The following is a 27,919-nucleotide window of genomic DNA, read 5'->3' on the forward strand; positions in this document are numbered from 1 at the left end:
AATGTTATAGTACAGCTTCATAATGTTGTTATAGTACAGCTTCATAATGTTGTTATAGTACAGCTTCATAATGTTATAGTACAGCTTCATAATGTTATAGTACAGCTTCATAATGTTGTTATGGTACAGCTTCATAATGATGTTATAGTACCGCTTCATAATGTTATAGTACAGCTTCATAATGTTGTTATAGTACAGCTTCATAATGATGTTATAGTACCGCTTCATAATGTTGTAGTACAGCTTCATAATGTTGTTATAGTACAGCTTCATAATGTTGTTATGGTACAGATTCATAATGATGTTATAGTTCAGCTTCATAATGTTGTTATAGTACAGCTTCATAATGTTATAGTACAGCTTCATAATGTTGTTATAGTACAGCTTCATAATGTTATAGTACAGCTTCATAATGTTGTTATGGTACAGCTTCATAATGTTGTTATAGTACAGCTTCATAATGTTATAGTACAGCTTCATAATGTTATAGTACAGATTCATAATGATGTTATGGTACAGCTTCATAATGTTGTTATGGTACAGCTTCATAATGTTGTTATGGTACAGCTTCATAATGTTGTTATAGTACAGCTTCATAATGTTATAGTACAGCTTCATAATGTTATAGTACAGATTCATAATGTTGTTATAGTACAGATTCATAATGTTGTTATAGTACAGCTTCATAATGATGTTATAGTACAGCTTCATAATGTTATAGTACAGCTTCATAATGTTGTTATAGTACAGCTTCATAATGTTATAGTACAGCTTCATAATGTTGTTATAGTACAGATTCATAATGTTGTTATAGTACAGCTTCATAATGATGTTATGGTACAGCTTCTGCACACCCAAACATGAACTTATATTGGCACATTTCAACGTGGAAGTAAGGAAATGCACCTCAACATGCTCACCCTGGCATACAGAACATTGAGTACATGACTCAGAATCTGATAGCAGGAAAGCTCATCGTTCCCACATTCACAATCAATAGAAAAACGTATCCCCCCTCTATCACCATGTCTATCCCCCTCTATCACCCCACAACGTATCTTCCAATAACAAAATGTCCTTAGCGCTCTTGATTAATCTGACCCCCTTTTCAAAGGCCTTGAGATGTAAGCAATAATTATATTTTCCTCGCTCGAGGTTTCTGACTGGCGTAAATATTTGTTTCCCTACTAAACCAGTGAACCATTACATCACGTGCGAGGCTCCTGCACGCTAAACGTGGGCTGAGAACCATGACCATCCATCCTCCTCATCAGCAATGGAAGTATACATGAAAGAGATTTCTGTATATACGGGCAGTGCCTTCCTTCTCTGCTCTGCTCTGCTCTGCTCTGCTCTACTGGTGCTTCTGTGAGAGATCATGGAGGGGGGTTGCAAAGAGGGAGGAAGGATGGGGTAATAGAGGGGGGATAGACAGGGTGATAGAGGGGGATAGATGTGGTGATCGAGGGGGGATAGAGGTAGATGGATTGGGTGATAGAGAGGGGTATGGGGTGATAGAGGGGGGATAGAGGGGATACAGTTGGGGTGATAGTGGGGGATAGATGGGGTGATTGAGGGGTGATAGATGGGGTGATAGAGGGAGGATATACAGGATGATAGAGGGGGTGGTGGGTGATAGAGGGGGGATAGACAGGGTGATAGATGGGTGATAGAGGGAGGATAAACAGGATTATAGAGGGGTGATAGAGGGAGGATAGATGGGGTGATAGATGGGATGATAGATGGGATGATAGATGGGGTGATAGAGGGGTGATAGAGGGGTGATAGAGGGACGATAAATGGGGTGATAGATGAGAGGATAGATGGGGTGATAGATGGGGTGATAGATGGGATGATAGAGGGAGGATAGATGGGGTGAAAGAGGGGTGATAGATGGGGTGATAGAGGGGTGATAGATGGGGTGATAGAGGGAGGATAGATGGGGTGATAGATGGGGTGATAAATGGGGTGATAGATGGGATGATAGATGGGGTGATAGAGGGGTGATAGATGGGGTGATAGATGGGGTGATAGAGGGAGGATAGATGGGGTGATAGATGGGGTGATAGAGGAGTGATAGATGGGGTGATAGAGGGGTGATAGATGGGGTGATAGCGGGGTGATAGAGGGAGGATAGATGGGGTGATAGAGGGAGGATAGATGGGGTGATAGAGGGGTGATAGAGGTAGATGGATGGGGTGATAGAGGGGTGATAGAGGTAGATGGATGGGGTGATAGAGGTAGATGGATGGGGTGATAGAGGGGTGATAGAGGTAGATGGATGGGGTGATAGAGGTAGATGGATGGGGTGATAGAGGGGTGATAGAGGTAGATGGATGGGGTGATAGAGGTAGATGGATGGGGTGACTTATATTTGTATTTGTATTTATGTTGCCAAAGCAGCAGCTACTCTTCCTGGTGTCCAGCAAAATTAAGGCAGTTCATACTATTTTAAAACATAATACAATACATTCACAGATTTCACAACACACTGTGTGCCCTCAGGCCCCTACTCCACCACCACCACATATCTACAGTACTAAATCCATGTGAATGTATAGTGCATATGTTATCGTGTGTGTGTGTGTGTGTGTGTGTGTGTGTGTGTGTGTGTGTGTGTGTGTGTGTGTGTGTGTGTGTGTGTGTGTGTGTGTGTGTGTGTGTGTGTGTGTGTGTGTGTGTGTGGACATGTTTGTGTTGCTAATAGAGGGGGGTGGATGGGGTGATATAGGGGGGATTGATGGTGTGACAGACAGGGTGATAGAGGTAGATGGATGGGGTGATAGAGGGGATAGACAGGGTGATAGAGGGGTGGTGGGGTGATAGAGGGGGTATAGACAGGGTGATAGAGGTAGATGGATGGGGTATGGGGGATAGACAGGGTGATAGAGGGGGTGGTGGGGTGATAGAGGGGGATAGAGGTAGATGGACGGGGTCATAGAGGGGGGATAGACAGGTTGATAGAGGGGAGTGGTGGGGTGATAGAGGGGGGATAGACAGGGTGATAGAGGGGGGAGAGGTAGATGGATGGGGGATAGAGGGGGATAGACAGGGTGATAGACAGGGTGATAGAGGGGGTGGTGGGGTGATAGAGGGGGATAGACAGGGTGATAGAGGGGGTGGTGGGGTGATAGAGGGGGATAGACCGGGTGATAGAGGGAGTGGTGGGGTGATAGAGGGGGGATAGACAGGGTGATAGAGGGGAGTGGTGGGGTGATAGAGGGGGGATAGACGGGGTGATAGAGGGAGTGGTGGGGTGATAGAGGGGGATAGACAGGGTGATAGAGGGGAGTGGTGGGGTGATAGAGGGGGGATAGACAGTGTGATAGAGGGGGGTGGTGGGGTGATAGAGGGGGGATAGACAGGGTGATAGAGGGGGGATAGACAGGGTGATAGAGGGGGATAGACAGGGTGATAGAGGGGGTGATGGGGTGATAGAGGGGGGATAGACAGGATGATAGAGGGGAGGGGTGGGGTGATAGAGGGGGACAGACAGGGTGATAGAGGGAGTGGTGGGGTGATAGAGAGGGATAGACAGGGTGATAGAGGGGGATAGACAGGGTGATAGAGGGAGTGGTGGGGTGATAGAGGGGGATAGACAGGGTGATAGGTGGGGGGTGGTGGGGTGATAGAGGGGGATAGACAGGGTGATAGAGGGGGGATAGACAGGGTGATAGAGGGGGATAGACAGGGTGATAGAGGGGGTGGTGGGGTGATAGAGGGGGATAGACAGGGTGATAGAGGGGGATAGACAGGGTGATAGAGGGGGATAGACAGGGTGATAGAGGGGGTGGTGGGGTGATAGAGGGGGATAGACAGGGTGATAGAGGGGGATAGACAGGGTGATAGAGGGGGATAGACAGGGTGATAGAGGGGGATAGACAGGGTGATAGAGGGGGATAGACAGGGTGATAGAGGGGGATAGACAGGGTGATAGAGGGGGTGGTGGGGTGATAGAGGGGGATAGACAGGGTGATAGAGGGGGATAGACAGGGTGATAGAGGGGGATAGACAGGGTGATAGAGGGGGATAGACAGGGTGATAGAGGGGGATAGACAGGGTGATAGAGGGGGATAGACAGGGTGATAGAGGGAGTGGTGGGGTGATAGAGGGGGTGGTGGGGTGATAGAGGGAGTGGTGGGGTGATAGAGGGGGATAGACAGGGTGATAGAGGGGGTGGTGGGGTGATAGAGGGGATAGACAGGGTGATAGAGGGGGTGGTGGGGTGATAGAGGGGGATAGACAGGGTGATAGAGGGGGGTGGTGGGGTGATAGAGGGGGATAGACAGGGTGATAGAGGGGGGTGGTGGGGTGATAGAGGGGGATAGACAGGGTGATAGAGGGGGGTGGTGGGGGGATAGAGGGGGATAGACAGGGTGATAGAGGGGAGTGGTGGGGTGATAGAGGGGGATAGACAGGGTGATAGAGGGGAGTGGTGGGGTGATAGAGGGGGATAGACAGGGTGATAGAGGGGAGTGGTGGGGTGATAGAGGGGGATAGACAGGGTGATAGAGGGGGGTGGTGGGGTGATAGAGGGGGATAGACAGGGTGATAGAGGGGAGTGGTGGGGTGATAGAGGGGGATAGACAGGGTGATAGAGGGGAGTGGTGGGGTGATAGAGGGGGATAGACAGGGTGATAGAGGGGGGTGGTGGGGTGATAGAGGGAGTGGTGGGGTGATAGAGGGGGTTGAGGATCAGTGGAAGGGTATAGGGAAAAGGGCTCTGAATTCACTTGACTGGAATGTTAATTCTATCAATGCAATGAGAGGACGAATGTGATCGACAGCGACTGAACAACAGTGGACAACTGAAGCATCATACAACTCTACTCTTTCTGTAAAGAATTACATACGGGATTTAGGAGTGGAGAGAAAAACAGAAGTATTAACAATTCATCTCTCACTACAATATATATATTGGTTTTATTATTTGTGTACTTGTTTTACATTTTACTGAATTGTTATTGACTAGTAACATTTCACGACAACATCTACTGAACTGTGTACATAACCAATAAACTTTGATTTTAATTGATTGACGCTAATTAAAGAAGACGTAGCCTAACAACAAATGAAACAGTCCATGCAGAGTCCAAACAAAGAGAACAATACCACCAAACGGTGCACTGTGAAGAATTCCGAAAGAACAGAGAGGACTCACTTGCAGGAGAACTGATTGATACCATGTATGAAGTAACAGTCGCCGCCGTTCACGCAGTAGGCCTTCTCTGAGTCATTGCATCTTCTGGCATGGCCCGAGCCTGGAGACGGTGTGGTAGTTACTGCAGAGTAAGACAGAGTTACATGTTATTATAAACTGCGTGATTCCTGCACTGAATGCTGATTGGCTGAAAGCCATGGTATATCAGACCGTATACCATGGGTATGACAAAACAACATGTTTTTTTACTCTTCAAATTACATTGGTAACCAGTTTATAATAGCAATAAGGCATCTCTGTGGTTTGTGGTGCATGGCCAATATACCAAGGCTAAGGGCTGTATCCAGGCACTCAGCATTGTGTCATGCTTAAGAACAGCCCTTTGCCGTGGTATATTGTCCATACTGTATACCACACCCCCTCGGTCCTTAATGCTTAAATAACACAGCCATAACAGTACTGTAGACAGTTAGAGCTTTTGTTACTGGAGTTGAGATGCAATGTATATTTTGTCAAATTATACTTGAAACTAAGAGGGCTCTATACCGGGGAAATATGTAGAAGAGATGTCATATGTCTTAAAACACAGTGAAATATTCTACATTGTCATGAAGGTAAACTCATAGATACAGGTGCTGCAACTCCAGATGAAGTTTCTTATCAGGTCAATCACTTGTTGTTTTGTGAGTGATTTTATATACAATGCAAGACAGAAACAGTCATTTCACTCATTTCACTCATCCTCCACTTTAAACGGTCAGGTCTTTCCTTCCACGAATTGCATTGTCTCTCTCAGTAGTGTTGACACTGACTCAAGACACTCAATGAGCAAAGATAAATATTTCCCCTTACAGAGCGTAAGAGTCCTTGTTTATATCTCCGATTCAGATCTTTGGAATGGAATGACTGAATGTCACGCTGACTGTTGGAGTCATGCTTGGCCACGCAGTTGTGGGTAAACAGAGAGTACAGGAGGGGACTAAGCACGCACCCCTGAGGGGCCACTGTGTTGACGATCAGCATGGCAGATGTGTTTTGCCTACCCTTACTACCTGGGGTCGGCCCATCAGGAAGTACAGGATCCAGTTTCAGAGAGAGGTGTTTAGTCCCATGGTCCTTAGCTTAGTGATGAGCTTTGAGGGCATTATGGTGTTGAACACTGAGCTGTAGTCAATTAACAGCATTCTCACATAGGTGTTCCTTTTATTCAAGTAGATTGTGTCATCTGTGGATCTGTTGGGGTGGTATGCAAATTGGAGTGGGTCTAGGGTTTCTGGGATAATGGTGTTGATGTGAGCCATGACCAGCCTTTCAAAGCACTTCATGGCTACCGACGTGAGTACTACGGGGCGGTAGTCATTAAGGCAGGTTACCTTCGCTTTCTATGGTGGTCTGCTTGAAACATAAAGGTATTACATACTTTGTCAGGGAGAGGTTGAAAATGTCAGAGAAGACACTTGCCAGTTGGTCTGCGCATGCTATAGGGAACGTCCTGGTAATCAGTCTGGCCTTGTGGCCTTGTGAATGTTGATCTGTTTAAAGGTCTTGCTCACATCGGCTAAGGAGAACGTGATCACACAGTCGTCAGGAACACAGAGGGATATCGTTATAGGAAGAAAATGAGGAAGAGGGAGAAAGAAAGAAAGAAAGACCGGGACCAAGAGAAAGACATTGCTGCTAACCTGACCTGTAATTGAAACAGAGACATTAATGCTAACCTGACCTGTAATTGGGACAGAGACATTGATGCTAACCTGACCTGTAATTGAGACAGAGACATTGATGCTAACCTGACCTGTAATTGGGACAGAGATATTGATGCTAACCTGACCTGTAATTGAGACAGAGACATTGATGCTAACCTGACCTGTAATTGGGACAGAGACATTGATGCTAACCTGACCTGTAATTGAGACAGAGACATTGATGCTAACCTGACCTGTAATTGGGACAGAGACAGAGATATTGATGCTAAACTGATCTGTAATTGAGACAGAGACATTGATGCTAACCTGACCTGTAATTGGGACAGAGACAGAGATATTGATGCTAACCTGATCTGTAATTGGGACAGAGACATTGATGCTAACCTGACCTGTAATTGAGACAGAGATATTGATGCTAACCTGATCTGTAATTGGGACAGAGACAGAGATATTGATGCTAACCTGACCTGTAATTGGGACAGAGACAGAGATATTGATGCTAACCTGATCTGTAATTGAGACAGAGATATTGATGCTAACCTGATCTGTAATTGAGACAGAGACATTGATGCTAACCTGACCTGTAATTGAGACAGAGACATTGATGCTAACCTGATCTGTAATTGAGTCAGAGATATTGATGCTAACCTGATCTGTAATTGAGACAGAGACATTGATGCTAACCTGATCTGTAATTGAGACAGAGACATTGATGCTAACCTGATCTGTAATTGAGACAGAGATATTGATGCTAACCTGATCTGTAATTGAGACAGAGATATTGATGCTAACCTGATCTGTAATTGAGACAGAGACATTGATGCTAACCTGACCTGTAATTGAGACAGAGACATTGATGCTAACCTGATCTGTAATTGAGACAGAGATATTGATGCTAACCTGATCTGTAATTGAGACAGAGACATTGATGCTAACCTGATCTGTAATTGAGACAGAGACATTGATGCTAACCTGATCTGTAATTGAGACAGAGACATTGATGCTAACCTGATCTGTAATTGAGACAGAGACATTGATGCTAACCTGATCTGTAATTGAGACAGAGACATTGATGCTAACCTGATCTGTAATTGGGACAGAGACATTGATGCTAACCTGACCTGTAATTGAGACAGAGACATTGATGCTAACCTGACCTGTAATTGGGACAGAGACATTGATGCTAACCTGACCTGTAATTGGGACAGAGACATTGATGCTAACCTGACCTGTAATTGAGACAGAGACAGAGACATTGATGCTAACCTGACCTGTAATTGGGACAGAGACATTGATGCTAACCTGACCTGTAATTGAGACAGAGACATTGATGCTAACCTGACCTGTAATTGAGACAGAGACATTGATGCTAACCTGACCTGTAATTGAGACAGAGACATTGATGCTAACCTGACCTGTAATTGAGACAGAGACATTGATGCTAACCTGACCTGTAATTGGGACAGAGACAGAGACATTGATGCTAACCTGACCTGTAATTGAGACAGAGACATTGATGCTAACCTGACCTGTAATTGAGACAGAGACATTGATGCTAACCTGACCTGTAATTGAGACAGAGATATTGATGCTAACCTGACCTGTAATTGAGACAGAGATATTGATGCTAACCTGACCTGTAATTGAGACAGAGACATTGATGCTAACCTGACCTGTAATTGAGACAGAGACATTGATGCTAACCTGACCTGTAATTGAGACAGAGACATTGATGCTAACCTGACCTGTAATTGAGACAGAGACATTGATGCTAACCTGACCTGTAATTGAGACAGAGACATTGATGCTAACCTGACCTGTAATTGAGACAGAGACATTGATGCTAACCTGACCTGTAATTGAGACAGAGACAGAGACATTGATGCTAACCTGACCTGTAATTGAGACAGAGACATTGATGCTAACCTGACCTGTAATTGAGACAGAGACATTGATGCTAACCTGATCTGTAATTGAGACAGAGACATTGATGCTAACCTGACCTGTAATTGAGACAGAGACATTGATGCTAACCTGACCTGTAATTGAGACAGAGACATTGATGCTAACCTGACCTGTAATTGGGACAGAGACAGAGATATTGATGCTAACCTGATCTGTAATTGAGACAGAGACATTGATGCTAACCTGACCTGTAATTGGGACAGAGACAGAGATATTGATGCTAACCTGATCTGTAATTGGGACAGAGACATTGATGCTAACCTGACCTGTAATTGAGACAGAGATATTGATGCTAACCTGACCTGTAATTGGGACAGAGACAGAGATATTGATGCTAACCTGATCTGTAATTGAGACAGAGATATTGATGCTAACCTGATCTGTAATTGAGACAGAGACATTGATGCTAACCTGACCTGTAATTGAGACAGAGACATTGATGCTAACCTGACCTGTAATTGAGACAGAGACATTGATGCTAACCTGATCTGTAATTGAGTCAGAGATATTGATGCTAACCTGATCTGTAATTGAGACAGAGACATTGATGCTAACCTGATCTGTAATTGAGACAGAGACATTGATGCTAACCTGACCTGTAATTGAGACAGAGACATTGATGCTAACCTGATCTGTAATTGAGACAGAGATATTGATGCTAACCTGATCTGTAATTGAGACAGAGACATTGATGCTAACCTGACCTGTAATTGAGACAGAGACATTGATGCTAACCTGATCTGTAATTGAGACAGAGACATTGATGCTAACCTGACCTGTAATTGAGACAGAGACATTGATGCTAACCTGACCTGTAATTGGGACAGAGACATTGATGCTAACCTGATCTGTAATTGAGACAGAGACATTGATAGTAACCTGATCTGTAATTGAGACAGAGACATTGATGCTAACCTGACCTGTAATTGAGACAGAGACATTGATGCTAACCTGACCTGTAATTGAGACAGAGACATTGATGCTAACCTGACCTGTAATTGAGACAGAGACATTGATGCTAACCTGACCTGTAATTGAGACAGAGACATTGATGCTAACCTGACCTGTAATTGAGACAGAGACATTGATGCTAACCTGACCTGTAATTGAGACAGAGACAGAGACATTGATGCTAACCTGACCTGTAATTGAGACAGAGACATTGATGCTAACCTGACCTGTAATTGAGACAGAGACATTGATGCTAACCTGATCTGTAATTGGGACAGAGACATTGATGCTAACCTGACCTGTAATTGGGACAGAGACATTGATGCTAACCTGACCTGTAATTGAGACAGAGACATTGATGCTAAACTGACCTGTAATTGGAACAGAGACAGAGATATTGATGCTAACCTGATCTGTAATTGAGACAGAGACATTGATGCTAACCTGACCTGTAATTGGGACAGAGACAGAGATATTGATGCTAACCTGATCTGTAATTGGGACAGAGACATTGATGCTAACCTGACCTGTAATTGAGACAGAGATATTGATGCTAACCTGATCTGTAATTGAGACAGAGATATTGATGCTAACCTGACCTGTAATTGGGACAGAGACAGAGATATTGATGCTAACCTGATCTGTAATTGAGACAGAGATATTGATGCTAACCTGATCTGTAATTGAGACAGAGACATTGATGCTAACCTGACCTGTAATTGAGACAGAGACATTGATGCTAACCTGACCTGTAATTGAGACAGAGACATTGATGCTAACCTGATCTGTAATTGAGACAGAGATATTGATGCTAACCTGATCTGTAATTGAGACAGAGACATTGATGCTAACCTGATCTGTAATTGAGACAGAGATATTGATGCTAACCTGATCTGTAATTGAGACAGAGACATTGATGCTAACCTGATCTGTAATTGAGACAGAGATATTGATGCTAACCTGATCTGTAATTGAGACAGAGACATTGATGCTAACCTGACCTGTAATTGAGACAGAGACATTGATGCTAACCTGATCTGTAATTGAGACAGAGACATTGATGCTAACCTGATCTGTAATTGAGACAGAGACATTGATGCTAACCTGATCTGTAATTGAGACAGAGACATTGATGCTAACCTGATCTGTAATTGAGACAGAGACATTGATGCTAACCTGATCTGTAATTGAGACAGAGACATTGATGCTAACCTGATCTGTAATTGAGACAGAGATATTGATGCTAACCTGATCTGTAATTGAGACAGAGACATTGATGCTAACCTGACCTGTAATTGAGACAGAGACATTGATGCTAACCTGATCTGTAATTGGGACAGAGACATTGATGCTAACCTGACCTGTAATTGAGACAGAGACATTGATGCTAACCTGACCTGTAATTGGGACAGAGACATTGATGCTAACCTGACCTGTAATTGGGACAGAGACATTGATGCTAACCTGACCTGTAATTGAGACAGAGACATTGATGCTAACCTGATCTGTAATTGAGACAGAGACATTGATGCTAACCTGACCTGTAATTGAGACAGAGACATTGATGCTAACCTGACCTGTAATTGAGACAGATACATTGATGCTAACCTGACCTGTAATTGAGACAGATACATTGATGCTAACCTGACCTGTAATTGAGACAGAGACATTGATGCTAACCTGACCTGTAATTGGGACAGAGACAGAGACATTGATGCTAACCTGACCTGTAATTGAGACAGAGACATTGATGCTAACCTGACCTGTAATTGAGACAGAGATATTGATGCTAACCTGACCTGTAATTGAGACAGAGATATTGATGCTAACCTGACCTGTAATTGAGACAGAGACATTGATGCTAACCTGACCTGTAATTGAGACAGAGACATTGATGCTAACCTGACCTGTAATTGAGACAGAGACATTGATGCTAACCTGACCTGTAATTGAGACAGAGACATTGATGCTAACCTGACCTGTAATTGAGACAGAGACATTGATGCTAACCTGACCTGTAATTGAGACAGAGACATTGATGCTAACCTGACCTGTAATTGAGACAGAGACATTGATGCTAACCTGACCTGTAATTGAGACAGAGACAGAGACATTGATGCTAACCTGACCTGTAATTGAGACAGAGACATTGATGCTAACCTGACCTGTAATTGAGACAGAGACAATGATGCTAACCTGATCTGTAATTGAGACAGAGACATTGATGCTAACCTGACCTGTAATTGAGACAGAGACATTGATGCTAACCTGACCTGTGAGACAGAGACATTGAGACAGATACATTGATGCTAACCTGACCTGTAATTGAGACAGATACATTGATGCTAACCTGACCTGTAATTGAGACAGAGACATTGATGCTAACCTGACCTGTAATTGGGACAGAGACAGAGACATTGATGCTAACCTGACCTGTAATTGAGACAGAGACATTGATGCTAACCTGACCTGTAATTGAGACAGAGATATTGATGCTAACCTGACCTGTAATTGAGACAGAGATATTGATGCTAACCTGACCTGTAATTGAGACAGAGACAGAGACATTGATGCTAACCTGACCTGTAATTGAGACAGAGACATTGATGCTAACCTGACCTGTAATTGAGACAGAGACATTGATGCTAACCTGACCTGTAATTGAGACAGAGACATTGATGCTAACCTGACCTGTAATTGAGACAGAGACATTGATGCTAACCTGACCTGTAATTGGTACAGAGACATTGATGCTAACCTGACCTGTAATTGAGACAGAGACAGAGACATTGATGCTAACCTGACCTGTAATTGAGACAGAGACATTGATGCTAACCTGACCTGTAATTGAGACAGAGACATTGATGCTAACCTGATCTGTAATTGAGACAGAGACATTGATGCTAACCTGACCTGTAAATGAGACAGAGACATTGATGCTAACCTGACCTGTAATTGAGACAGAGACATTGATGCTAACCTGACCTGTAATTGAGACAGAGACATTGATGCTAACCTGACCTGTAATTGAGACAGAGACATTGATGCTAACCTGACCTGTAATTGAGACAGAGACATTGATGCTAACCTGACCTGTAATTGAGACAGAGACATTGATGCTAACCTGACCTGTAATTGAGACAGAGACATTGATGCTAACCTGACCTGTAATTGAGACAGAGACATTGATGCTAACCTGACCTGTAATTGAGACAGAGACATTGATGCTAACCTGATCTGTAATTGAGACAGAGACATTGATGCTAACCTGACCTGTAATTGAGACAGAGACATTGATGCTAACCTGACCTGTAATTGGGACAGAGACATTGATGCTAACCTGACCTGTAATTGAGACAGAGACATTGATGCTAACCTGACCTGTAATTGAGACAGAGACATTGATGCTAACCTGACCTGTAATTGAGACAGAGACATTGATGCTAACCTGACCTGTAATTGAGACAGAGACATTGATGCTAACCTGACCTGTAATTGAGACAGAGACATTGATGCTAACCTGACCTGTAATTGAGACAGAGACATTGATGCTAACCTGACCTGTAATTGAGACAGAGACATTGATGCTAACCTGACCTGTAATTGAGACAGAGACATTGATGCTAACCTGACCTGTAACTGGGACAGAGACAGAGACATTGATGCTAACCTGATCTGTAACTGGGACAGAGACAGAGACATTGATGCTAACCTGACCTGTAATTGAGACAGAGACATTGATGCTAACCTGACCTGTAATTGAGACAGAGACATTGATGCTAACCTGACCTGTAATTGAGACAGAGACATTGATGCTAACCTGATCTGTAACTGGGACAGAGACAGAGACATTGATGCTAACCTGATCTGTAACTGGGACAGAGACAGAGACATTGATGCTAACCTGACCTGTAATTGAGACAGAGACATTGATGCTAACCTGACCTGTAATTGAGACAGAGACATTGATGCTAACCTGACCTGTAACTGACAGGACAGACAGAGACATTGATGCTAACCTGATCTGTAATTGAGACAGAGACATTGATGCTAACCTGACCTGTAATTGAGACAGAGACATTGCTGCTAACCTGATTGAGACTGTAATTGAGACAGAGACATTGATGCTAACCTGACCTGTAATTGAGACAGAGACATTGATGCTAACCTGAGACAGATCTGTAACTGACCTGGAATTGAGACAGAGACATTGATGCTAACCTGATCTGTAATGAGACAGAGACATTGGACAGAGACAGAGACAGCTAACCTGACATTGATGCTAACCTGACCTGTAATTGAGACAGAGACATTGCTGCTAACCTGATCTGTAATTGAGACAGAGACATTGATGCTAACCTGACCTGTAATTGGGACAGAGACATTGATGCTAACCTGACCTGTATAGGGCGTGAGTTGGGGTGGGCAGTCTATGTTAATTTTTCTATATTTTCTATTTCTGTGTCTGGCCTGATATGGTTCTCAATCAGGGGCAGCTGTCTATCGTTGTCCCTGATTGAGAACCATATTTAGTTAGGCTGTTTTCCTTTGTTTAGTGGATGGTTATTTTCAGTCTTTGTGTGTCTGCACCAGATAGAACTGTTTTGGTTGTGACTTTGTTGTTTTGTATTTTTGAAGTGTTCCGTTTCTTATTAAAAAGATGAACACTAACCACGCTGCGCTTTGGTCCTCTGCTTTTTCCCACGACAGCCGTTACAATGCCTGAAATTATTGTTATTATTATTAAATAATTATTGTGATTTAAAATATTTTCGCTGAATTTTTCCCCCTAAAATATTAACTCCATCAGTGAAGTAGTTGACGATTATTGAAGTATTTTCTATGCTAGACCTAAAGGATAATACATGTTGATTTCTGTTCTAAATGTAGAGAAACTGGCCCTGGAGCATGTTAGAGCTATAAAACAAAACAGAAAGAAGTTTGGAGATTTGTGTTACATATTTGAAAAATCAAATGTTTGAATTAAACAATCAAGGCCATGAAACACTTGTTGGACAATAACAGTACAAATGAACTGCCTTTTATGGTGTCTGACAGAGTCGACGTAAATCCAGTTTGTTGCATTTTATGACAGGAGGTTGACCCTTTACATGCAATGATAACTGATGCTTTGGTCTATCAAAATATACATTTAAAATTGTGTTAATATGAAGACACATATTTGTGGATCTTTCAAGAATTCCTGAGCTCTAAAACAGCAACGTTTTCTGCTAAACTACGCTGCGCCACTGCATGGAACCTCTTCTGAAGCTAAATACATATATTGCAGAAACCGTTGTCAATCAATGGTCAATAATCCACAATCCCAATAGGAATACTTTTTCTCTGAAAGGGCACAAAGCTTGAGCTAGAATTGACGATACATCACTGCAGTTAGAGAAACCTATAGCAACAAATCAGACAAAAAATGTATTGTGTGACGGACTAATTGTACTGGTCGGAAGATCCCCCCGGCCCCTCAAATCCACAGTTCTCTCACTCACTGTCCATTACATTACATGGCAGGGGATTGGAAGAAGGGCATAAAACATCCCCGAACAAAAGCACCATACACTTTACTAATAACAGTGTTCTCTGCAGCTTGCACAATACATAGATGGACACTGGCCCAAGTCCAGCTGTGTAGTGTGTCGTAGTATCTGTCTCTGAGAGGAGCGGAGCTGCTCCGGCCTTGCCAGGAGGGAGACAGTTTATAGTACCCAGGCTCTACTACTTGTTTATCTGTGAGGAGAACTAATGACATGGGTTAACCACTGCACATGAAACTTATTTGGAGCAGGAGCACTAGTGTCTTTTAAAGAAAGCTTAGTTGTAAAATCATGCTACCACATGCTCTCTCATCCGTTATGTCAAAGTATATGATCCTCTCTTATTGTCTTGTTGACTTAACTCTTGTGTGAGGGGATTCCAAATGTCCAAATGCATAATTGTGATATATGAGAACTGTTATCCGGATAATATAGCAAATAGTTTTTTAAAGTTACAAAAGCTGTGCCATTCAGAGAAGAGACTGTGGTGAATCAGACGGTATGTACATTCGGCACCAGTCTGTGTTTGTGGAATACATAAAGACAGTGTAGAACTAGTGTAGAATTAGTGTAAAACACCAAATATGTTGTAGATGGTTGAGTAACACTCCCACACTGTTAATGTCATCCAACGCTTTCTGCTCCATTACTAACCCCTCTGTAGACTACCATCACTACCAATTAGATTTTGTATTAGTTGTTGCGTTATTGGATTATAGGTGATTTAAGTGTCTTTGATAATCAGTGATGCCAGGGTGCTCTTTTTGCATAGCATGGAAATAAAGTATTGCTTCAGTTTAATCCAGGTAATATTTCCGATATACACTATATGCACAGCCGATTGAGAGGGAATGTTGAGCTCAGACAGCTCAGTGCACAGAGAAAACCAACTGCTTCTCATGCATCTAAATAAGTAGCATTCTCTTCAATACCAACTGATGATCAAGGCAGGGAGAAAGTAGACCACACTATTTTCCTACAAAACACAATAAAGGAAATGAAAATAATGCATGTCTCATTACACTAAATAACTTTTGATTTTAAGATCTCTTTCTCTCACCCTCTCTCTCTTTACAGCAGAAGACACCGACAGGGCCTTTATCTGCATTTATCCTCATGAGGCAGGCAAGGAATGGGACTGCCAAAAATGGGTGACAAATGAGACGCTTCATCTTGATCATAGCGTCTAGAAGATAGAAATAGGGAGCTTCACTCCCCGTACAGCATGCCCTTATGGTTGGATCAGTATCTCCTGTCCAATGACAGAACCATGGCTTTCCCTCTCCGTACAGCATGCCCTTATGGTTGGATCAGTATCTCCTGTCCAATGACAGAACCATGGCTTTCCCTCTCCGTACAGCATGCCCTTATGGTTGGATCAGTATCTCCTGTCCAATGACAGAACCATGGCTTTCCTTCTCCGTACAGCATGCCCTTATGGTTGGATCAGTATCTCCTGTCCAATGACAGAACCATGGCTTTCCTTCTCCGTACAGCATGCCCTTATGGTTGGATCAGTATCTCCTGTCCAATGACAGAACCATGGCTTTCCTTCTCCGTACAGCATGCCCTTATGGTTGGATCAGTATCTCCTGTCCAATGACAGAACCATGGCTTTCCTTCTCCGTACAGCATGCCCTTATGGTTGGATCAGTATCTCCTGTCCAACAACAGAACCATGGCTTTCCCTCTCCGTACAGCATGCCCATATCGTTGGATCAGTATCTCCTGTCCAATGACAGAACCATGGCTTTCCTTCTCCGTACAGCATGCCCATATGGTTGGATCAGTATCTCCTGTCCAACAACAGAACCACGGCTTTCCCTCTCCGTACAGCATGCCCTTATGGTTGGGTCAGTATCTCCTGTCCAACAACAGAACCACGGCTTTCCCTCTCCGTACAGCATGCCCTTATGGTTGGGTCAGTATCTCCTGTCCAATGACAGAACCATGGCTTTCCCTCCCCGTACAGCATGCCCATATCGTTGGATCAGTATCTCCTGTCCAACGACATAACCATGGCCTTCCCTCTCCGTACAGCATGCCCATATCGTTGGATCAGTATCTCCTGTCCAGCATGGTCGGCATGGTACCACAGGCCTTAGAGCCAGTGGCAGTTTACCATTCAGGGAGCAACTCCATTCTCATGAACCGGGTTTCTTATGTTTGGTAGCCATGAGGCTGAGTAAGTCAACTTCCTGACTAGGTTAGTTCACCATCAGAGACTGAGGAATATCTTGGTCTACCAGGCTGACCCTTTACATTAAAAGCCTCATGACTGAGACGGGTTCACCAATCCTTTAACCCCAAGGGTAGGTCAGTTCCCCTGTCACAGAGATTTTAAGACTGGGTTTGATTACCTGCTCTCATTCCCTTAGGGTTAGGTCCTTTAGCCCGAGGGCTGTCCTTTAGTCCGAGGGCTGACTGAATTTCCACAGTGTTATCTCTAGCCCAGGGGTTTGGCCAAGAGGCCTTGCCACTGAGTTAGAGTATTCCTTCATGACCAGAGAACTGAAGAGAATGACTGGGGGTGCAAGAGGGGCCATCTGGAAACCTTCATAAACATGTCTGTCTTTCGGCGGTCTCTAAAGGGTTATAAGAAAGTCGTAAAAATTAAAGTGAGGTCCCTGTTGTGCAGTTTTCTTTCTTCTTGAGGCACTTCTTCTGTGCATATGCTCAGAGAGTATGTATTCTAGAGGCTAGCCCTGTTCTGCACCTCAGTCACAACCCTCAACAATGGAGTGATTACAGTATATAGTACAGTACATCAACAGCATCCTCATCACTAGGGCCACACTAATCTCGGTTAACCTGCCCCCCGCTGGTCAGATGTCCAGTTATGATTACGTAGTCTGTCCCTGGCCACAAAGAGTCAGTGGAGGAAGTTGAATTGTATCAACCCAGAAATTACAAATGTTTCACATTTGGAACTACTGCTGAAAACAACAGTCTCTATTAAGATGCAGACAATATCTGTAATTAAATATTCTCAGCAGCAGATTCCATAAGGCTCATTACTCCTCTTTGTCCATGAAAACCACCAAGTAATCCAGTTTTGTTTCAGGAAAGAGAGCTATTAAATATGGAATATGCAGCTAGGGACAAATATAATTTCCAACTGTGAACACAGCAACCAAAAACCTTACAAACTAGGAACGATTTGAGATGTGTAGTTTAGGTGGGACCCAGGTCATATTACAGTATATACAGTAAGTCACCATTAGTCATCATAGCCTACAGTGCCTTCACAAAGTATTCATAGCCTTGACTTATTCCACATTTTGTTGTGTTACAGCCTGAAGTCAAAACGGATTCAACAAAAAGAAAATATCACACATCTACACGCAATACCACCTAATGACAAAGTGAAAACATGTTTTCAGAAATGTTTGCAAATGTATTGAAAATGAAATACTGAAATATCTCAATTACGTAAGTATTCACACCCTTGAGTAAATCCATGTTAGAATCACCCTTGGCAGCAATTACAGTCTTTCTGGGTAAGTCTCTAAGAACTCTCCCCACCTGGAGAGTACAATATTTGTCCATTATTCTTTTCAGAATTCTTCAAGCTCTGTCAAATTGGTTGTTGATCATTGCTAGACAACCATTTTCAAGTCTTTTCGTGTATTTTCAAGCAGATTTAAGTCAAAACTATAATTAGGCTACTCATGAACATTCACTGCCGTCTTGGTAAGCAACTCCAGTGTAGATTGTCCATGTCTTTTAGGTTAATGTCCTGCTGAAACGTGAATTCATATCCTAGTATCTAGGGTTTTGCCTGTGCTTAGCTACATTCTGTTTATTTTTATCCTGAAAAACTCCCTATCCCTTAACGATTACAAGCATACCCATAACATGAGGCGGCCACCCCTATGCTTGAAAATATGAAGAGTGGTACTCATTAATGTGTTGCATTGGATTTGGACCAAACATAACATTTTGTATTCAGGACAAAAATAATTGCTTTGCCATATTTTTTGCAGTATTAATTTAGTGCCCTGTTACAAACAGGATGCATGTTTAGGAATATTCTTTATTCTGTTCAGGCTTCCTTCTTTTCACTCTGTCAATGAGGTTAGTATTTTGGAGTAACTACAATGTTGTTGATCCATCCTCAGTTGTCTCCTATCACAGACATTACTCTGTAACTGTTATAAAATCACCATTGGCCTCATGATGAAATCCCTGAGTGGTTACCTTCCTCTCTGGCAACTGAGTTAGAAAGGACACCTGTATCTTTGTAGTGACTGGGTGTATTGATACAACATCAAAAGTGTAATTAATTAATAACATCACCATGCTCAAAGGGATATTCAATGTCTGCTTCCCTTATTTTACCCATTTACCAATAGGTTCCCATCTTTGTGAGGCTTTGGAAATCCTACCTGGTCTTTGTGGTTGAATCTGTGTTTGAAATTCACTGCTCGACTGAGGGACCATACAATTATCTGTATGTGTAGGGTACAGATAGGCAGTAGTGATTAATACATCATGTTAAACACTATTATTGCACACAGAGTGAGTCCATGCAACTTATTATGTGACTTGTTAAGCATATTTTTACTCCTATACTTAATTAAGCTTGCCATTACAATGGGGTTGAATACTTATTGACTAGAAGACATGCAAGCTTTACATTTTTTATTATTTTGTTAAATACATTAAAACATATATATAATTCCACTTTTACATTATGAGGTATTGTTTGTCGACCAGTGACAAAATAATCTCAATTGCATACATTTTAAATTCAGGCTGTAACACAACAACATTTGGAAAAAGTCAAAGGGTGTCAATACTTTCTGATGGCACTGTATATCTTAACTGGAAGAAACCAGGTCCAGACCATGGGAAAGAACCTGGTTGGGCAGAGAAAAGGTCCAAAAGTGCAAGCCCCAGGCATCAACTGACAAAGAGGGTGGCATCTCCAAAAAAAACCTGACCTAGTTCAATGCTAAACTCTCTATACCAGCATTGGAGTAGAAAGCCCTTCACGGACCCCCTCCCCCCCAGCCCCCTCCTCAGTCTTGGCTGGGAATTTCTGAGATGTCTCTTGTTACAGCTGGGACCGGGATATCTTATCGCTTTTCTAGAGGTCAATTTATACTGCATGCATTCTTGCTGCATCTGTGTGTTTTCCATTATGTGTAACATCCCTGTTCTTTTCCTCAAAGGGATTCTAACAGTCTCTCCATTTCAGACCTCACTGTGCAATGGTACATTTAATAAAGGAAGATACGTCCTCAAATCAAATCAAATAGATTTTTATAGCCCTTCTTACATCAGCTGATATCTCAAAGTGCTGTACAGAAACCCAGCCTAAAACCCCAAACAGCAAGCAATGCAGGTGTTGAAGCACGTTGGCTAGGAAAAACTCCCTAGAAAGGCCAACACCTAGGAAGAAACCTAGAGAGGAACCAGGCTATGAGGGGTGGCCAGTCCTCTTCTGGCTGTGCCGGGTGGAGATTATAACAGAACATGGCCAAGATGTTCAAATGTTCATAAATGACCAGCATGGTCGAATAATAATAATCACAGTAGTTGTCGAGGGTGCAGCAAGCCAGCACCTCAGGAGTAAATGTCAATTTTTCATAGCCGATCATTCAGAGTATCTCTCTCTCCTGCTGTCTCTAGAGAGTTGAAAACAGCAGGTCTGGGACAGGTAGCACGTCCGGTGAACAGGTCAGGGTTCCATAGCCGCAGGCAGAACAGTTGAAACTAACATCCTCACTGTCCATGGGTACATTTATTAAAGGAAGATACGTCCTCACTGTGCATGGGAACATATGATAGCTGCTGACAACAACAATAGTAGTTCACTAAATCATTTGTGTAGAAATAGTTTTCTAACGCCACAGGGCACCCAGGTTCACATTTCAATGATAATATGACTGGCTGCCAGTCGGTGCTTCAAGTCAGAGGCTTGATGTGTGAGTGTGTAAGTGTGTGTGTGTGTGTGTGTGTGTGTGTGTGTGTGTGTGTGTGTGTGTGTGTGTGTGTGTGTGTGTGTGTGTGTGTGTGTGTGTGTGTGTGTGTGTGTGTGTGTGTGTGTGTGTGTGTGTGTGTGTGTGTGTGTGTGTGTGTGTGTGTGTGTGTGTGTGTGTGTGTGTGTGTGTGTGTGTAATGGGGAAGGGTGAGGGACAGGAGATGAGCTATAAATTCTTTGTCTCAAGGCAGCAGTTATAACAGTGTTGAAATACATGATGATCTACAAAGCTCAAAATGACCAGGCTCTGCAAAAGAACAGCAGAACTGATACATCTAACATCCCTTACACAAACACTGTGAATACAAACAAGCATAGTACCTTCCACACACACACACACACACACACACACACACACACACACACACACACACACACACACACACACACACACACACACACACACACACACACACACACACACACACACACACACACACACACACACACACACACACACACACACACACAGAAGCAGTATCGATCCTGTGTGTCCTCGTACATTTCACAGTTGTAAAGAGTTCAAAAGGAGCATGAGACTGCAGCAGCTTCACCACCAACAGGAATCACTCTTTAGGCTAAGGGCCAGAACAGAACATGATCTTTCCCAAGAATTTGAGAAACATAAACAAAATGTCACTATTATCATTATCATTATCATGCACTGAAAGCCTGTTTCAAGAGGACAGTGACCATATTTCAAGGACCATCAAACCGGAGAGAGAGAAAGATAGCATGTGAAAAGTACAAAATGGAGCTTGCTCTGAACTTCATCCTAATTTCCCCTCGTCATGTCTTCTATTATATATTAACCTTCATCAATCACATCGATGATATGCTTAGTCTTGCCTGTCAAATTCATCTCAGCATTGGGGGGAAATCAATGAGCGCCACAGCATGCGATTGCACAACTGCCGCTCATGTAAACAAGCAAAGCGCACTTACTGAGGAGAAGGAGGAGGAGGGGTGGTGTGCTGGCGCTGGCTGGCAGCAGTGCAGGTTGAGTGGGCAGCAGAGTGGGTACAATCAGGCCAGGTGTTGGCCGGAGCAGAGAGCCTGCAGCAGAGAGGGATATTCTCTGGAGTGCCCTACTTTCAAAGACCCCGGTGGCCCCGTTGGCGGTTCCTGCTCTGTTTGGTGTAGCTGTAGTGTATGTCAGTGGATAACTCTCCTCTTCCTCTCCCCCCCTCAGATCCAGCTGACCGGGGGACTTAGAGAGTGTGGATGTGGAGCCCTGAGCTAGCGCCCAGCGCAGCAGCAAGAGACAGGCACCCAGGCCCAGGATGAGCAAGAGGAGTGTGGGGAGGAGCAAGAGGAGGCCCCTCACGGCCCCAAAGCCCCATCTGCAGCCACGCCGGGGAGGGCCACGCAACGTAGGGCAACCCAGTCTGGTGCCGCCCTCGGTCCCCTCCTCAGACCTCAGCACAGGGAATGGATGCACACAGACATCCAGGTCCATCCAGGTCCATCCACTGTCTGTCCAATTAACTCTTCCTTCCCTCTCAGCTGGTAACAGTGGTGGTGTAGGCTTTTCACCAGATTCACAATGTTTCTACGGCAGCTCTAGCTCTATGTTAGATCTACTTAGAGTCTCCCATGAGAAAGTATCCCCTTAGTGCTTGCCTCTCCTTCTCCCAGCATGTCCGTGTGTGTGTCCTGCGGAAGAAAGCGTGTCGGCTCTGGATCACACTTCGCCCATTCCTCAGCTCCCCCTTCCCTCCCAAGCACGCGCACCGCCCACACACTCTGGCGGCTGTGAAATTGGGCATCAGAGCACTGCTGTGGGTGGCAGATGGTGGTGGCTCAGTCCACTGCCAGAGGACAAACTAACAGTGGAGGGGTCACTGAGCACAGACAGGCCAAAGTAACTTGACCCAGCCCAGGAGCACCGCAACATCTCTAGCTCCTACTCCAACCCAGTCCCAATTCCAGCCCCAACCAGATCCCCAACTCCAGCAGCACCAGCACCAGCCCTCCTAACCCAAGCGCCAGCACCAGTCCTCCTAACCCAAGCTCCAGCACCAGTCCTCTTAACCCGGGCTCCAGCCCCCAGCACCAGTCCTCATAACCCGGGCTCTTGCCCCAGCACCAGTCCTCCTAACCCGGGCTCCAGCCCCAGCACCAGTATTCCTAACCCGGGCTCCAGCCCCAGCACCAGTCCTCCTAACCCGGGCTCCAGCCCCAGCACCAGTCCTCCTAATCTGGGCGCCAGACCCAACTCTAGTCTTAACTTCAAATCATGTCCTAACTTCAGCTCTAGTCCTAACTTCAGCTCTAGTCCTAACTTCAGCTCTTGTCTTAACTTCAGCTCTAGTTCCAACTTCAGCTCTAGTCCCAACTTCAGCTCTAGTCCTAAGCAGCTCAAACGCCTGTGCATCCACTGACCAACAGCGTAACGTAGAGTAGCTCCCCTCAGGACTTCCCCTCTCTCTGCTGATATAGAAAACAGGACCCAGGAAGAAATCCCCCACCCCGTACCAGCAGACTGGGGCGAGACCACGATTAACAGGAGGCAAAGGGATGGGGAAACAGGGGTGGGGGTAGGAGAACAGCTGTGGCAGGCAAACTACAAAAGGCTACACTCCTGTGCATTAAGCAGTGGAATGGTAAATATATGTGTTCCTCATCTGACCAGAGACACCTTCACGAGCCATAGCGCAACACACATCTGTTCAGACACACTGGGCCTGATCACAGAGCAGCAAGAGGTCAGAGGGTGCACAGGCCTCTGAATGACCAACTCAGCGGGAATCAAATCAAATCAAAATGTATTTGTCACGTGCGCCAAATACAACAGGTGTAGGTAGACCTTACAGTGAAATGCTTACTTACAGGCTCTAACCAATAGTACAAAAAAAGTGTTAGGTGAACAATAGGTAAGTAAAGAAATAAAACAACAGTAAAAGACAGGCTGTATAAAGTAGCGAGGCTATAAAAGTAGCGAGGCTACATACAGACACTGGTTCGTCAGGCTGATTGAGGTAGTATGTACATGTAGATATGGTTAGAGTGACTATGCATATATGATGAACAGAGAGTAGCAGTAGCATAAAAGTGGGGGCGGTGGGACAGGCGGGTGGTGGGACACAATACAGATAGCCCAGTTAGCCAATGTCTCTGACCTCCTCCCTATAGGCTGTCTCGTCGTTGTCGGTGATCTGGCCTACCACTGTTGTGTCGTCTGCAAACTTAATGATGGTGTTGGAGTCGTTCCTGGCCATGCAGTCGTGGGTGAACAGGGAGTACAGGAGGGGACTGAGCATGCACCCCTGTGGAGCTCCAGTGTTGCGGATCAGAGTGGCAGATGTGTTGTTACCTACCCTCACCAACTGGGGGCGGCCCGTCAGGAAGTCCAGGATCCAGTTGCAGAGGGAGGTGTTTAGTCCCAGGATCCTTAGCTTAGTGATGAGCTTTGAGTGTACTATGGTGTTGAATGCTGAGCTGTAGTCAATGAACAGCATTCTTACATAGGTATTCCTCTTGTCCAGATGGGATAGGGCAGTTTGCAGGTCTACTGTACAGTATCAGGTAAGATAGAGGTGTTATGATCCTTGACTAGTCTCTCAAAGTACTTGATGACAGGTTGTCCAGGTTGGAAAGGGCAGTGTGGAGTGCAATAGAGATTGCATAATTTGTGGATCTCTTTGGGCAAATTGGAGAGGGTCTAGGGTTTCTGGGATAATGGTGTTGATGCGAGCCATTAACCAACCTTTCAAAACACTTCATGGCTACAGACGTGAGTGCTACGGGTCTGTGGTCATTTAGGCAGGTTGCCTTACTGTTCTTGGGCACAGGGACTATGGAGGTCTGCTTGAAACATGTTAGTATTACAGACTCAATCAGACTCAATCAGTATTACAGACTCAATCACCTGCCAGTTGTCAGTGCACACATGCACACACACCCTAAAACCACCAAACCAGTGGCTAAAACAACAAAGCAGCCTGGTGCTTGTCTTTCTGTTAGGTTGTGTTGAAGTGAAGTTGGTCTATTTGTGGTGACTGAGGGTCCCTGTCAGGGTGTTCTCCAGTGGACTGTAAATACAGAGAGCTAGGCATGAATCTCCCTGAGTGAGGGCCTGCTCTACTCTGACATGGCCACTGCCGCTCGCCCACACCAATCAATGCCTATCGATTGACTTACAGGTACTTCACATTCATTCAGGGCTGCAACTAACATCCCAGAAAGATTTTGAGTGTCATTTGAGCTCAGTTAATCTGTTAATTTGTGTTGTCACGTTGTCTGAGGTGTCTGTTTTTCACAACCAAGACAAAGAAAGGGAGATTTATGTAGTTTTAAAAAACTATGTTTCCTTATATTACAAATAGATGTCAAGACTTTATGTAGTTTAAACAAACTATGTTTCTTTATATTACAAAGAGATGTCAGGACTTTATGTGGTTAAGGAGAGTTCACAATTTTTAACATGAATAGTTTTTTTATCAACAAATGAGGAACATTTGGGCAGTCTTGATACCAAATTTTTAACAGAAATGCAATGGTTCATTGGATCAGTAAATCTTTGCACATACATAGCTGCCATCTAGTGGCCAAAATCTAATTTGCACCTGGGCTGGAGTAATACATTATGGCCTTTCTCTTGCATTTCAAAGATTGTACAAAAACAAATACAAAATAACAGTTGTTTTTTTATTTGTATTTTCTTTTACCAGATCTATTGTGTTATATTTTCCTACATTCCTTTCACATTTCCACAAACATCAAAGTGTTTCCTTTAAAATTGTCACGTTCTGACCCTAGTTATTGTGTTATTTGTTTGTTTTAGTTGGTCAGGACGTGAGTTGGGTGGGCATTCTATGTTTTGTGTGTCTAGGTTGTTTTTCTGTTTCCGTGTCTGGGTTTTACACCACACGGTACTGTTTTCGGTTTTCGTTATTCACGGTATGTTTATTGTTTTGTATAGAGTGTTCAGTTTATGTGTTTAATAAACAACCATGGACACTTACCACGCTGCGCATTGGTCCTCCGATCCTTCGAGGTAGGAAGCCCGAGAGACAGCCCCAAAAATGTCTTGGGGGGTGGCACAGGGAGAGTGTGGCAGAGTCAGGAGTCAGACCTGAGCCAACTCCCCCTGTTTACCGTAAGGAGCCATGGATGGAATCAGAGCTATCGGCAAAGCTGAGGGCTGAGTCTGAGAGGGTGGAGGAGTTATTGGACAGATTGGAGGAGAGTGAACGGATGGGAGATGAGGAGACACTCGAGGAGTTGTTAATAAAATTGGAGGAGAGTGAAGAGAGAGAGAGCTGTTGATTTGGCATAGTATGCAAGGCATTCGCCCTGAGGTGCGTGTCCCCAGCCCAGTACCACCGGTGCCGGCACCCCGCACCAGGCTGTCTCTCCGTCCCATCAATACAGGTGCTCCCGCCTGTCCGGCGATACCAGAGTTTCCGCTCCTCAGTCCAGAGGCGTCAGAGCCCTTCAGTCCAGAGGCGCCAGAGCCCCTCAGTCCAGAGGTGCCAGAGCTCCCCAGTCCAGAGGCGCCAGAGCCCCTCAGTCCAGAGGCGCCAGAGCCCCTCAGTCCAGAGGCGCCAGAGCCCCTCAGTCCAAAGGCGCCAGAGATCCTCTGTACAGCGCTGCCAGAGTCTCCAGTCTGCCCAGCGCCGCCTGAGCTGCCCATGTGCCTAGCGCCGCCTGAGCTGCCCGTCTGCCCAGCGCCATCAGAGTCTCCCGTCTGTCCAGAGCTGCTAGAGTCTACCATCTGTCCAGCGCTGCCGGAGTCTCCTGCCTGTCCGGCGCTGCCAGAGCTTCCGCCCCTCAGTCCAGAGGCGCCAGAGCCCCTCAATCCAGAGGCGCCAGAGCCCCTCAGTCCAGGGGCGCCAGGGCCCCTCAGTCCAGGGGCGCCAGAGCCCCTCTGTCCAGCTCTGCCAGAGCCTTCCTCCTCTCCAGCGCTGCCGGAGTCTCCCGCCTGTCCGGCGCTGCTAGAGCCGCCGGAGCTGCCAAGTCAGCCAGGAGCCACTGGAGCCGCCAGTCAGCTAGGAGCCGCTGGAGCCACCATTCAGCCAGGATCTGCCAGAGCCGCCATTCAGCCAGGATCTGCCAGAACCGTCAGTCAACCAGGATCTGCCAGAGCCACCAGTCTGCCAGGAGCTGCCAGAGCCGTCAACCAGCCTGAGCTATCTCTCAGTCCTGAGATACCTCTCAGTCCTGAGATACCTCTGTCCTGAGATACCTCTCAGTCCTGAGCTATCTCTCAGTCCAGAGATACCTCTCAGTCCAGAGATACCTCTCAGTCCTGAGCTACCTCTCAGTCCTAAGCTACCCCTCAGGTCTGAGCTACCCCTTGGTCATGAGCTACCTATCAGTCCTGAGGTGTGTCCCTCAGTCCGGTGGGCCTGTTGTTTAGGGTTCTCAGGTCAGGGTTGGCGGCAAGGGTCGCCGTTCCTAGGAGGCCACAGAGGCGGACTAAGACTATGGTGGAGTGGGGTCCACGTCCAGTGCCAGAGCCGCCACCGCGGACAGATGCCCACCCAGACCCTCCCCTATAGGTTCAGGTTTTGCGGCCGGAGTCCGCACCTTGGGAGGGGGGTACTGTCACGTTCTGACCCTAGTTCTTGTGTTAATTGTTTGTTTTACTTGG

The 27,919-nt window shown here is 44.9% G+C and overlaps 1 protein-coding gene across 24 annotated transcripts in view; it reads right to left on the reverse strand.

The window, feature by feature from the left end:
* The window catches only part of nrg2a (neuregulin 2a), a 183,622-nt gene that overhangs the window by 59,984 nt on the left and 95,719 nt on the right, over positions 1-27,919 (reverse strand). For all 24 annotated transcript variants that reach the window (XR_008139019.1, XR_008139018.1, XR_008139013.1 and 21 more), the window contains exon 4: positions 5,162-5,282. Coding sequence is in view for 2 of the 24 variants with exons in the window: in XM_052520802.1 (XP_052376762.1) it covers positions 5,162-5,282 (121 nt within the window). In the remaining 22 variants the exon portion in view is untranslated. The remainder of the gene's footprint in view (positions 1-5,161; positions 5,283-27,919) is intronic.

This window comes from Oncorhynchus keta, chromosome 6 (genome assembly GCF_023373465.1).
Source record: "Oncorhynchus keta strain PuntledgeMale-10-30-2019 chromosome 6, Oket_V2, whole genome shotgun sequence".
NCBI lineage: Eukaryota > Metazoa > Chordata > Actinopteri > Salmoniformes > Salmonidae > Oncorhynchus > Oncorhynchus keta.